The sequence below is a fragment of the Pleuronectes platessa genome, chromosome 24 (assembly GCF_947347685.1).
Source record: "Pleuronectes platessa chromosome 24, fPlePla1.1, whole genome shotgun sequence".
Classification (NCBI taxonomy): Eukaryota; Metazoa; Chordata; class Actinopteri; order Pleuronectiformes; family Pleuronectidae; genus Pleuronectes; species Pleuronectes platessa.
The window spans coordinates 3629216-3642368 of record NC_070649.1 but is presented as its reverse complement, the minus strand read 5'-3'; the positions used below and the strand labels follow the sequence as shown (position 1 = coordinate 3642368).

Here is a 13153-nt window from a genome sequence, read left to right as displayed (position 1 = left end):
CACACAGACAAACACCTGAAAGCATTATGTAAACAAACAAGCTAAGCTAACACAAGTAAATATTAGCTACCTTGTGTTAGCTTCATTAAACTGGCGTAATTTTAACCAGAAGAAACATAAACACAATTTAATCATCTTCTAAATAAAATGAAATATGATTCTGAGCGTCTCAACAACTTACTGGTGTTTCCGGTTTGTTTTAGTTTGTTGTTTTAATCTTTTTATTTCGCATCATCAGATTCTTCTTCAGCCACTTCCGCTCCAAACACTGTCGCTGCCATGGTGATGCCTGTGCTCTGAGAACGTGGGGGGGCGGGACTAACTGTCCTGTGAATGAATGCGATTGGTCGGCGGCAAGTTCCGTCAAACTCAATCAGCTTCACCAAAATAATACTTCACGTTTCCTGTTTGACCTTCAAATTAAAACTTGTATGACGCGTGGATTGTGGTTTTTACAGCGTGTTATTATATATTTTTAACAGAAATATATAAATTAACATTTATTTAATATATAGCAGTTATTTCAATGAATGGGTTTTTTGTTCTCACAACAATGCACATTCCCCTGCCACCCCTGAGCACATGTATTATTTTGAAAGGGATGACAGGATGCTCCTCTTTTATCTACCCTGATAAAAGCTTCTCCATCAGATTGTGAAGCAGAAACCAGTGCAGGTGACACCTGTCTGGTCTCCGTGTGTCTGCTCCACGGGAGGATGACTGTTCTCCAGCTCTGCAGCCGGACGTCTGGATGAGGATCTTCATGGACCAGAGAGGAACCTGCTCCACACGATGAACAGAGTGGGACTTATTGGAGTGTTGCTGCTGCCACACGTGAGAAAACACACACACGTTAATGAAATATAATATAATAATAGCAGGTGGATTGAACTTGGTGTTTCACAGGTGAAGTCCTCGTCAGGTTGTCATCCTCACGTGAACCTCGTGAAAGAGGAGGAGAAGTGCCTGAGAGATGCTCTTCTCCACGACTCACACCGAGCAGCAGGTGAGGGTTGAAAATGTGCAACTTAGAATTTAGTATATAAATAAATGGATTTCCTGCTGAGTGGAAAGTTACATTGAGAAAATGGGAAAATCTATGAATGAGCTGTAGAACTGTGATGCAGTGTTTCAGTGGCGCCTAGTGGCCGTGTGATGTAATGCACCTAGACGTACACCTTGTAGAAATAGTTATTTAGAAGTTATTTCATATTAAAGCATCAGGTTTTGGTTTTCCCTGCAAATTAAAAACATGAAATTAAAGCCAAAATGTGCTTTTTATTTTATTTATAATTTGTTTTAATCTATTTATAACTGCAAATAAGACTAACACGAGTGTAATTTCTGTTCCGTCTATGGAGAAAACCACAGCGTGCACTGTGAAGGAATGTGGGATCATCTGAACTGCTGGCCTCCTGCTTCTCTCGGGGAAACCGTCTCTCAACCATGTCCAGAGTTTTTCAATTCAGAAGGTGACACACACACACACACACAGACACACACAGAGACACACACACACACCCATTATGTATACAACATCACACTGGTTAATTATTTCCCAGGGAGCTCATCTGTTTTTCGAGACACCTTCTCACACTCTGGGTGTTTATCCAAACACTGACCCATAAAGTGCAGCTGCTGTGTTTACATTGGGACGAGCACAGTGATTGATTCATGCTTTTTGGTTTATTGCCGCTTCTCAGGGACGGTGCATCGCAACTGCTCTGCCGGCGGCTGGACGGACCCGCTGGTCCCCCACGAGGACGCATGTGGCTACCCCTTCAACGAGACGCTCCCCTTCCTGGGAGAGGTCGGGTTCACTCGTGTGTTTCTACCCAATGTGCCCCTCTGACCTCGGGCCGAACCTCTAAGAGCATCCTTCTGTTTCTGTTTGTTCAGTCCTCAGATTCTCATCTGTACTTCTCCTACGTGAAGACCATGTACACAGCAGGATACACACTGTCCCTCATCTCCCTCACCATCGCCATCACCATATTCTGTCTGTTCAGGTAGCAGACTTTATCGCTGTGTGTCTTCAGGGCTGTTTGTGTGTATATCAGCAGGGCTACGCAAAAACTACTGAACCGATTGTCTTAAAACTGGGGGGGGGGGGAGGGTGGGACACTTTTAGAGCGGATTCAAACAAGGAGGCTATTTCTTTAACACTGTGAGCTCGGGCATTGTTTGATATTTTTGTGAATTTATCATCAAGAAATGAGAGACAAGATCTTCATGAAAAAAAAATTTCAAGATGATTTGGCTTCACTTTTAGGAAGCTGACACGTCGTCCATCTTTAAATAGAATCTACTCTAGGTAGAATTTAATGTGGATTTGTCAATGAAAACGAAATATCTTAGGGAGATGATCTTTATTCAGTTAAACATACATTTTAACTATACCAAAGGATATTTTGCCTGTGATGTAATATACACAAATGCATATTGTGTGTTTATAATAATCTTGTTCACTGTTTAGGAAGCTCCACTGCACCAGGAACTACATCCACATCCAGCTCTTCCTCTCCTTCATCCTGAGGGCCATCTTCATCTTCATCAGAGACTCTCTGCTGTTTACTGACGAAGAGCTCTACCACTGTGACCACTACCCGGTATGAGGAGATGACCAGTGTAGAATAAGATGGTGCTGATGAATGTCCAGGACGCTCGCTCACCTTCTGTCCCCAACAGGTGGCGTGCAAGCTCGTCCTGATGTTCTCCAACTACTCCATCCTGGCCAACTACAGCTGGCTGCTGGTGGAGGGCCACTTCCTGTTCACGCTGGTGAGCCGCTCCTTCTTCTCGCTGAAGAAACACCTGGTCTGGTACATCGTCCTGAGCTGGGGTACGGACACGAGAGAGGAAACACTTTGTCAATCTAGCAAATACAGACTTTATAGGTGTTTGGATTCAACCCAGATGTTTGTGTTCACACAGGTTTACCGGTGATTGTCATCGTCTCCTGGGGATGTGCCAAGTACTTCTATGAAGACGAAGGGTAAAGGGAAAATCTGTCATTCATTTATTTTATTATATGAATATATGTGTTTACAATGGTTTTATTACTTTACAGCTGTTGGGAAACCAGGAGTCATGAGTGGATTTGGTGGATACTTCGAGTTCCTGTGCTTCTGGCCATATCTGTAAAGAGTTCCATCAATATCTCATTTAAAAACCTCACATTTTATAAAACACACTTATTCACCTTCTCATCCATGTCAGCAGGGACATCACAATGATATTAGGACACCAGGGAGTGAATACAAAAATAGTGCAACACATGACACCAGAGCAAGGCTAGCTGTTTCCCTCTGTTTCCAGTCTTTATGCTAAGCTAAGCTAACCATTCAAACTCCTCATCTGACACTTTGCAAGAAAGTGAATAAGTGTATTTAACAGCTGAAGTATTGTGTGGAGGAAACAACCAGCAACAACCATGGTGTTCTCACAGGTTTTCATGGTTTCAGATGAACCTGGTCTTCTTTCTGGGGATCCTGAGGATCCTGGTGAGCAAGCTGAGGATGCCCGACGCTCAGAGGAACGAGTTCAGTCAGTACAAGTCAGTGTGGTGCTCACACTCAAAGGGTTAAAAGGTACAGGAGCAGAAGACATCATCACTGATGAGGAAGTGTTTCCTTGTCTTCCCCCAGGAGACTGATCAAGTCCACCTTCTTCCTGGTGGCTCTGTTCGGTCTGCACTACATCCTGTTTGTCTTCCTGCCCGTGGAGGTCAGCAGCCTGGTGTTTAAGATCTGGACCTTTGCAGAGCTGGCTCTGTCCTCCACACAGGTACACCAGCTCAAACAGTTCACTGAGAATAATGACAGACACAAAAACACTGACTCCACCTGTCTGTGCCTCCACGTCTCTCAGGGGTTTGCGGTCGCTGTGCTTTACTGCTTCATGAACGGAGAGGTAGGAAACTGTGAACAGCTCCTGAGTGAAATGTGGGGTTTGAATAACCTGCAGCGACTTGGGGATGTTGTTTGAATTTCCAGGTGCAGCACGAGATCCAGAGGAGGTGGAGGAGGTGGAGGCTCACTCAGCTCCTGCCCGCCCGGCCCAGGCAGCATCACGGCTCCATCAGCCACAGCGCGTCCCCCCACACCCAGGTCACCCTGCTGCCCTGCTCTCCAGGCAGCCCGGGCCCCGCTGGGCTCCCGGTGGACACGCTGGAGATGTGACAGGAGGCGGGACGAGGACGACTGAACTGTTTAAACCTCGTTATTTATCTATGACAAGAACGAGAATATATATTTTCATTCTCGATGACATGTTTGAAATGACAGCAGATGAAGTTTGAGAGTTATTGGGGTTTTCAACTCTGTTATAATCTGATGTAAGCAACTGCACGCATTAAAGGAAGAACTGGTCAAAGTTACTGCAGTAGAAAACAACATATCCTGTCTGTTGTTCTTATTACGACTGGGATTTCTGCGGCCTTGTGTGGGACAATGTGTTTCTAACGGGTTTAACCAGTGGCAGGAATGGAAATAGTTGAATATTTGGTCTTAGAGATATTTATAAGCCAATTCCAGCATTTTTAGACCTTTCACCAATGCATCAGTAAATTAATTAATTGAAACCGGCAAGATTCAGATTGTCTTTGTGATCGAATCGCCCAGAAATACAATCAGTCCTCGAAATAGGATTCTTTGTTTTTTATGAATTATTTCCAAGGAAAATGTAAACAAAGATAAACCAGCCTATATAGACATTCATCAAGTCTCAGGTAAATTCGAGTGAGGCCCAGAGATCAAGTCTTTATTTTTCAAAGGCTGCATCTCTGTGAACAGCTGCTCGTGAAACGTTTATACATGAAAATCTACAGAAACACTGCATTAGCATTTCAAGGACTCGATTAAACTTTAAGGAAACACAACAGAGAGTGGAGGCTGATGGAAAACAACTAACCCGACCGGATTGTTTGACCTGCTGACTCTTCACTGCTTATTTAAACCCTCACTGCTGCCTGTTGGCTGTATAACTAGCAAACTGACTCACAAATAAACCTGCAGCGAGGAAAGAGGGTTCCTTAAATGTTCAACTATTCCTCAAAAAAAACATGCATCTTCAGTTGTTGTTCTCTTGGTTTTTAAACAAATTAAGTCTCACACATGAATAAACTGCAGCAGTTTGTAAAATCAGTCTTTAAGGGCGGCCTCCAGTTTACTGAGAAAACACAGGAGATATCACAGCAAACATAAAACACGACGAGAGCAGAGAAAAGGGCTAAATTCCATATTTCTCCTTTAGCTTCTCCACGGCAGCAACATAGGCGGCCATGGCTTCTTCTTTGGTCAGCCCTGTTGGTTCAGAAACACACAAACTGTTGGTTGGACTGTTTTAAATGCAAATACTCTTTATTTAATAGTGGATTTTGTAAAACACTTTGTTTTGAATCTGACCTTTATGAATAATCCATGCATCCCACTTTAATTTTCCTACGAAGTCGAGAATCCCGGGACGCTCTGTGAACGTAGAATCAATCATCTGTTATTTGTTTTACATTTTTTAATACCACAACACACACACACCCCACAGATGAGCTATTAGCCTGTAGCAATAACATGATAAATAAATACTGCAATACAAGTACTGCATAAAAAATGATACTGGACTAAAAGTACTATGTATTATTAGCTCAATGTATGTCTGTGGATCACTTATACACAGACAGAAGACAGATTTTGTATCACTCAGAAAAGGACACCAAACTCGTCCGACCTCATTTTTGTCTCGCCCCACCCCGGATCTGCTGCACCTCTCTCTCTCTCTCTCCCTCTCTGTCTCAACCGGCACTGGAACAATCTGTTTTCTAGAGTTTCTCCGTGAATCCTCCGACATTAGAAGCCTTTTTTAAAAACCAGTAAAGCCCCAGTAACTCACCGTGGTCGACGTCACCGACAGTGGCCTGCTTGTATAAACCGTAGAGTTCAGTGAGCTCATCTTTTCCAGGCTTCGTCTTCAGGACCTTCGACTCCTCCACTGCTTTGAGGAATGATTCCTGGTGCGAAGAGAAAAAAGATCCTGAAAAGACCCCGAGGAGATTTCAAAACACATTTCTAAAGTAGAGCGATTGTTCAACAGTCAAAAAAACAAGCCTAGACTCAACACGTGAAGAGGATCAGACACATTCCTGCTCAACAACTCTCCCAGTAACGTCCCTGGGAGTTCACCTCCCTTTAGAGGTCACTCAATAACACCACAGCAGCAGTTTCATTGTGTTAAACTGAAAAGAGAGCACGGGCACTTACAGTCATTCCAGGTGTCGGTTCACACTCGTCCTACTAGTCCTGTGGAGAGCTGGGTTTGTCTGTTGGGAGTCGCAGGGAGGCACAAAGCCGGAGAGGAGGATTCTCCAATCAACGAAAGTGGTGACTCAGCTTAGGGATCTGAGGACTCCACCTCTTTCTCCTGCCCTGCTTCACCTGGGAAGTCGAAATACCTGATAATCACGTGTGACCTGAAGTTAACGCTGCAGGTTACAAGTCACATTCACACAAAATGCAAAACAGAAACTTGTAGAACTTAGTTTTTTACTTCAAAACTTTAGAAGAAACCAGAACTGTTAAAAAGCTCATATTTACTCATGTGCAATATATCCATGTTAAGGAAAACGTTTGGATGAAGAGGGAAATATTATCCTTAGCCACAAGATGGCAGCATCCACATATTTTAAAAAACCGCTTCACTTGTTCAAACACAGACGATCAGATGAGTCAGATCTGGAAATAATAAAACACAGATACGTTTAATCCTCACACAAAACTGACGAAGCCTCAAATGACAAATTACTGTTAAACAAAATATGATGGTGAAAGAAATGTGGGAAAAAACATTTTTATTCTACATTCTAGAAATGTATATTAGTATACATTCATCTCTTTATGTTAATACAGCGACTTCTCTGGCAACATTTTAATTTAGAATCAGGTAACACTGTTGTCTTTGGCAAGAACACTGGACAGATCAGTACAACACAGGAAAATAATCTTAGACACGTTAAATAAAGGAGTTGATGGAGTTTTCTCGTATCAGTGAGAAACTGTAAAAAGTTATTTAAGGGCACTTGTGGTCGGAAAATGTCCAACGATGTCGCTCACAATACAAAAGACATGTAAATATTAATGGAGTTTAAACGGAGATATTACAGATGACTATTTGAAAATCTTTCTTGTACCACTTCAATATCATGGTACAAATATTGTAAGTGACGATTGTGCTTTTTTAAACCAAGTAAATACAATAGTTTGAATGATTGTTACATACTTTTGACATTGTAGATCATAAAGCTCGACAGTGACATCACGCGACACGACTGGTTTCACTTTGGATTTGGACCAAACGGGAGAAAAGGCTGTTTGGTAAATAATCTGAACATCAGATTGAAGTACGAGTCGAACAGAAACTGCATCAAAACCTTTGAATCAGAAGATGAAACACGAACAGAACTAAAACTCAGCTGTTCTGCCTCAGTGATAAATTATCCAGCAGGTTCACTTCAAGTGGAACAGAGAGTGATTTGAATAAATTAGGACAGAAACTAAAACTCTTCTTCAGTCATCGGCTGAAACTCCAGAGGAGTGAAAGAAAACAAGAAACATATCATTTGAAAGCATAGTGCAATGAAGCCGACCGCTCTGGTCCAATGTCTCTACAGCTCTACAGGAGAATTAGTTAGAGAGTAAACTAGAAGCGAGCCTGTGATGATAAATCATTTATCGTCCGTCTCAGAGTGGAGTTGATATTCATGAGTGTGAACAGGGAGCTCCACTCCTCCACCTTCTCGTCTGGAGCCCCTCACACATCACTGACGTCCTCCAGCCCGTTGCAGTCGCCGTCCCTCACCGTGAAGTGGAGGGGCTGGCTCCGCCCCCCGCCGCGGCGGATCTGCCGCAGCCGAAGGGCCACGCAGGGCAGGAAGAGCGCCAGGCGGCCCAGCAGCGCCACGAGAGGGAGGATCAGCACCAGTACGAAGGTGGGGGGCAGGTGGAAGCGGTACTGGTCCGGAGAGAAGGCACGATCCCAGCCGAAGAGCAGCACGTGGAGGGTGGCCGTGAACAAGGCGCAGTAACCTAGACTGGACTGCAGGGGGACAGAAGGGCTTGTATTTGATACAGAAATATAACAAGACAAACCTCCTCAGATTAGTTGTGTTGTTTAAAAGGATCTGATTATATACTATAGTGCTTATCTGTATTTATTATATATATATTTACAGGGACACAACACATCCATTCAATTATTAATTTTCGCAATTTCTAAAGCAGATAAATTGATGATTGTATTAACTTATTTTATTCTGAACTGACCACAAAGCTAAGTTTTTATAAAAAACCTAAACATCCAAGTAAAACTGTATCATCTTTCTAGTAGTTTGACACGACACCTTATTCAAAATACACCTGCAGCCACTTCTCAGGTCAAGTTGACAGTGAGCGCCCTCTGCTGGATCCCGAGGCAAACTACTTCAGAGGGTCTGATGAGCTCATAGACTGTTTATTATGAAATTCACTTTAGTTCAAATCTGAACTTTTCCCCCCACGTTCAAATGAATGTTCAAACTTTGGATAAAAAGTGACAGTATTTATGTGAGGTCAGTTTCCAATATGCATCGTTTTTACGTTTGGGTTTATTCTCATCCCCGTCGGTGGACGTGGTTCCACCTTCAGGGACGTAAGGTTGAGTTCTATGTGTAGTTGGTAAATACTGAATGAGACTTATGCCCAAACACACAAGCACGCACACGCTACACGCACGCACGGCTGGGCAGAAAGCTGCCTTTCATCACGTATGGTCTCGGCACATGACTAATCTGACTGTCAGCGGATTACAGAGAGATGAAAGAAGAAAAAAACCCTCCTCAGATGGACCTCGAGACCGGGAAATATGGAGGGCGAGATGAAGGAAGTCAGGGAGGGGGTGGGTGGGGGGGAGATAGGGGAGGAAGTGAATGAGTCACAGCACTCCTGATGGTTTTGTCACAGCCCAAGTTTAATGTCAATTCTGGGGCAGCTGCAGGAAGACGAGGAGTCATGATGTCTGAATGTGTGTGTGACTGAGGGAGCGTGTGGGAAAACAACTGTCGACACATCAGCCTGACACCTGCCTGTCTACATGTCAAGCTTCATGAGTGTGTCTTACCCTGCGATCCATTTGGCAGCATGTATTAACCTGACATGTCCTTGTGTGTGTGTGTGTGTGTGGGTCTGTGTGTGTGTGTACCTGTATGAAGGTGAACTCCCTCCAGTTGACAGCGTTGGCCACCGAGGGCAGCGAGGTGACGGCGAGCAAAGAGAGCAGCCCGAGAGCCATGATGCCCACGGAGAGGTACAGCTCCATCCTCCACACCTCCTCGTCCACCCACGAGTCCTCCACCCCCGCCTTCACCTGCACGAGGGAACAACCAAGTCAAGAGAGGTTGGTTCACGTGACTCATGACCATGCAAACAACACAAAGATGCAGTTTCTCCCTCTCACCTGTTTGAAAGCGGCGTTGAGCAGTTTGTAGCGAGCCGACTTCCTCATGGGGAGACACAGGCTGTAGACGGCGTGCAGAGCCGCACACAGGAAGCTACACAGTCCAAACTGCTTCCTCCTGGTCAGCCAGCGGTCCAGCCAGGAGGGGAAGCGCTTGTACTTGGTGCACCGCCACAGCTGGAGGTAGGCGGCGCACAGACCCGGCAGGTAGACCAGCGCCAGCATCACCAGGGCCACGGAGGGAAGGGTGACGTTGACGGTGTCGATGGGCATCTTGTAGAAAACACTCTTCCCTTCCTTGATGAAGGGATGCAGGACGTCACGGAGGAAGTTGTACAAGTAGAAAAAGATGAACAGCGACAGAGTGCAGACGACAGGAACGTGCCAGGAAGGAAAAAGGTGGAAGGGGAGGTTCTCGATCTCCAGAGAAGAGGAGAGTTGGCCCATGTCCACGGGGACGAAGCCCAATCTGCGACACAGCTCCATCACTGAGTTCTTGGCAATGGGGTTGTCACTGCAGAGGAAAACCTGAGGAGGAGAGTTGACCAGAGGTTCAGAGGTCCTCACTAGAATTCTTCCTCATTGAATCTGACCCACAAGGAGCTGCTGCTGTGTCCTTACCTGCCTGCTTCCATCCCGAGGGCCCACCTGGAGATTCCAGGCCGATATGGTGTTGAACCCTTTCACCACGAAGCTTTCTGGAAACAGATCGGCCAGCTGGTGGGCATTCGAGGGTCCGTCTCGGTTGATCTGCAAACCGTTGCTCACGTCCACCAGCGTCTTCCCCGCTAACGCCGGCTTCAACTGCAGCAGCGTGGAGTGGTGCTCGGGAAACACGGCTACAAAGACCAGGTCCGCCTGAGTGGCCGCCTCCATCTGAGACGTCAGCTGGAAGACACAGAGGGAAAGGGTCAGGAGAGGAGAACATGCATGTGAGAGGCACATTGTAATAAAGAGTTAATTATCAGTGAAGTATCAATAAATAATCATCCCAAAAATTATTAAACCCATATTTTTGGGCATTTGAGTCTGTCAAACATTTGTTATTCTTATTTGTTTCTTATTTTATGCTGATGTGTCCATTCCCATTGTAGACAACAGCCAGATCTTATTGGGTTCCCGCATTAATCACCTAAAAAAAAAAATATTTTGCAAGACCATGAATTTATCATCACAAACTGCCTCAGGAAACATTGCACAATGACTTATATAGAAAGTGAAACCTTAAAAATGAGGGACTGACTGTTTTTATACTGTTCCCATACAGCAACTGTCTATTAGCTGTTTATACAAGATAAAGACAACAGCTATTATCTCTAGTGGGAAAAGTCTGAGTAAAGACATAATTATCACCCTGAGCAGAGACACAAAAACAGTAATTAAATGGTGAGTGTGTCAATGTCACCGTGTGTGTGTGTGTGTGTGTGTGTGTGTGTGTGTGTGTGTGTGTGTGTGTAACCTCGGCGTCCTCCGGGAACAGAGCCAGAGAGTGTTTGGGGTTTCGACTCCCCACCAGCACGTGGTAGCCGGAGGCCACCAGCCTCCTGGCCAGCGAGCGGGAGAAGTCGCCCGTGCCCAAGATGCCGATCACCGGAGCGCCGGGTTCAGACATGAGGGCTTCGTGATGTCTGGAGGCGCCGCTGCCTCGCACCAAGGGCCTCGCCATGTCATCAGGCATGATGCACTGACAGGGCTGCAGAGAGAGAGGGGGGGGGGTCACGTTATTCACGTTGGTTCCTACAGTTCACAAGCAAGACACAGAACAGAGGAATAAAAGCTCTTAGGTGTTACTGATGTTTATTTGTCATTTACTGAAAGAACTATAACATTTAACGTTAAGTTGTGTATTTTATTATAATTGGCTTGTGTCTGAATCATATTATAAACCAGAACTAAGATTCTCATTATGACTAAAATGGCCTAGATCCATTTCTCTGCATTAATAATGAAATAATTCAACATATTTAACGTGTTCATTTAATTCTGAAGTCATGATCCTCTATAACCTTTAATCCCCTCAATAGCGGTTCTAACGTCAGCACTGGAAATAGTCTACTGGGATTTTTATGAATATGCTGGTTTACTTATCGTTCACTTTCTATGCCGAATTTACCTCAACACCCCCCGGATCCGGAAACAATTTCAGGTCAAGATTTAAAGTTGATTAAAACAGAACGACAAGCGATCAAATGTTAAAAAGTATGAAATCCAGATTGAGTCTGGGCTTCGCGTGGTACGGTTCAAGTGGCGTGTTGTCCTTGTCCTTAACCCGGGTAAAGTTCCCCCGTCACATGCGGCGCGACACCAGCGAACCCACGGCAGCTTTAACACGAAATAAAAACCCTTGGAAGTTATAGTTTAGCTCGAGTTACAATTTAAAGAGTCGAGCCAACTTGTTTACGCTCGTTTACTCACCGCGGGTTTCTCCCTCTGCGCTGCTTCCTGATAAGATGACGCAACGGCCACAGCCCCGCCCCGGAAAACGCCTCCACGTGTGGGTGAAAGATAAAAGAGAGGAGACGCTTTATCTTCTCTTCAGGGAAATGATCTCTAATAGATCATTTCCTAACCCTAACCCTAACCCTAACCAATTAAAGAAATAGATTCTGAATTAACAAAACATGTCCCGTCTGTTTAGTTTAATCTGGTTTGGTGAACTGGTTCCACTCTGCACTGGTTAAACTGGGTTTACATCCATTTGGACAAAAGTGGACCAAGAACTGAGCCCTGAGGCACACCACTAATTATTTTCAGCAAACGTTCATATTCCACAGAAGTATTTGCTGAAAAGAAATTAGGTGATCGCATAACTTTTATTCTCTCGGGTATAAATTTCCCATTTGTATTTAATGCTAATTCGTGTTTGTTCCCATGCTAACACACCTAAGCTAAGATGGCGTTTTAATCGTTGATTCAATTTATTTTGTAACATATTACTGTAGAAGCGATTTATCTGATGAACCGGCCCCGGGATCAGGATAAAAACACAAACATGAAATTGTGTTCAAAAGATCACTGACTGCAGGTTACACGCTGTCAACATGACTTCATCATGTCTGCCTTTGCCACTTGCTAAAGGTTGAACCTCCCCCGGCTCGCGGCGCTGCATCAGTGTCACCACATGCAAACACGTATACACACAATCTCACACACACACAAACACACACACCAAACACATGCACTCTGCTTCACCCTCTCTCTGCAACATTTGTCCTTCACAGCCATATTTGATTTTGCATTTTTGCATTTATACGTATGGATTTCTGATGAGTCCCATTCATCTTACGAGTCAAACCAGAGGATCCACTGGGGACAGATTTCAGCTTATTACTGTTGTTTTTTGTACAGCTGCTTTAAGATCAGCCCCCCCCCACCCCCTAAATCACAGTAAATGACCATATCACTCATCCAACATGCAACAAGTCCAGTTAATGAGGGCAGCGCGTCCTTAATCACGATCCACAGCGTGCAAGAGGGTCCGATGTGAAATATCATGGCAGATGAGAAAAGGCAAGGTCATCAGGAGTTAGCCGGGGGAGGACAGGTGCAGCCATACTCACATGTGACAGGGCTTCACTGTCAGACCGCCGCACGGAGGAAGACGTGGATGTGGACATGGACGAAGACTTCCAAGGGCAGAGGTGTCTCCGGTGCCCTTCATCACGGGATTAGG

At 44.7% G+C, this 13153-nt stretch overlaps 3 protein-coding genes across 4 annotated transcripts; 1 reads left to right on the top strand and 2 right to left on the bottom strand.

The window, feature by feature from the left end:
* Window positions 1-697: 697 nt before the first annotated feature.
* Window positions 698-4181, top strand: LOC128431070 (secretin receptor). Its single transcript, XM_053417289.1, has 13 exons — window positions 698-834; window positions 907-1006; window positions 1362-1472; window positions 1704-1810; window positions 1900-2009; window positions 2477-2609; window positions 2689-2842; window positions 2935-2995; window positions 3071-3140; window positions 3465-3556; window positions 3648-3786; window positions 3871-3912; window positions 3996-4181. Exons 1-13 carry the CDS (start codon window positions 793-795, stop codon window positions 4179-4181), a joined length of 1347 nt encoding a protein of 448 aa, XP_053273264.1. The 5' UTR covers window positions 698-792.
* Window positions 4182-4730: 549 nt separating this feature from the next.
* Window positions 4731-6395, bottom strand: LOC128431034 (acyl-CoA-binding protein). The gene is made up of 4 exons (XM_053417234.1): window positions 6255-6395; window positions 5887-6004; window positions 5406-5468; window positions 4731-5303 (listed from the first exon to the last, which is right to left on the bottom strand). Exons 1-4 carry the CDS (start codon window positions 6258-6260, stop codon window positions 5230-5232), a joined length of 261 nt encoding a protein of 86 aa, XP_053273209.1. The 5' UTR covers window positions 6261-6395; the 3' UTR covers window positions 4731-5229.
* On the bottom strand, window positions 6290-11946 carry steap3 (STEAP family member 3, metalloreductase). 2 transcript variants are annotated; one of them, XM_053417232.1, is made up of 7 exons: window positions 11896-11946; window positions 10940-11173; window positions 10102-10368; window positions 9481-10008; window positions 9226-9390; window positions 7849-8085; window positions 6290-6428 (listed from the first exon to the last, which is right to left on the bottom strand). In XM_053417232.1, the coding sequence occupies exons 2-7, from the start codon at window positions 11156-11158 to the stop codon at window positions 6363-6365; spliced, it is 1482 nt and encodes a 493-aa protein (XP_053273207.1). In that variant the 5' UTR covers window positions 11159-11173; window positions 11896-11946; the 3' UTR covers window positions 6290-6362. The 2 variants fall into 2 exon arrangements, with proteins under 2 accessions (XP_053273207.1, XP_053273208.1); XM_053417233.1 differs by lacking the exon at window positions 6290-6428 and having other exon boundaries at window positions 6825-8085.
* Window positions 11947-13153: the final 1207 nt, after the last annotated feature.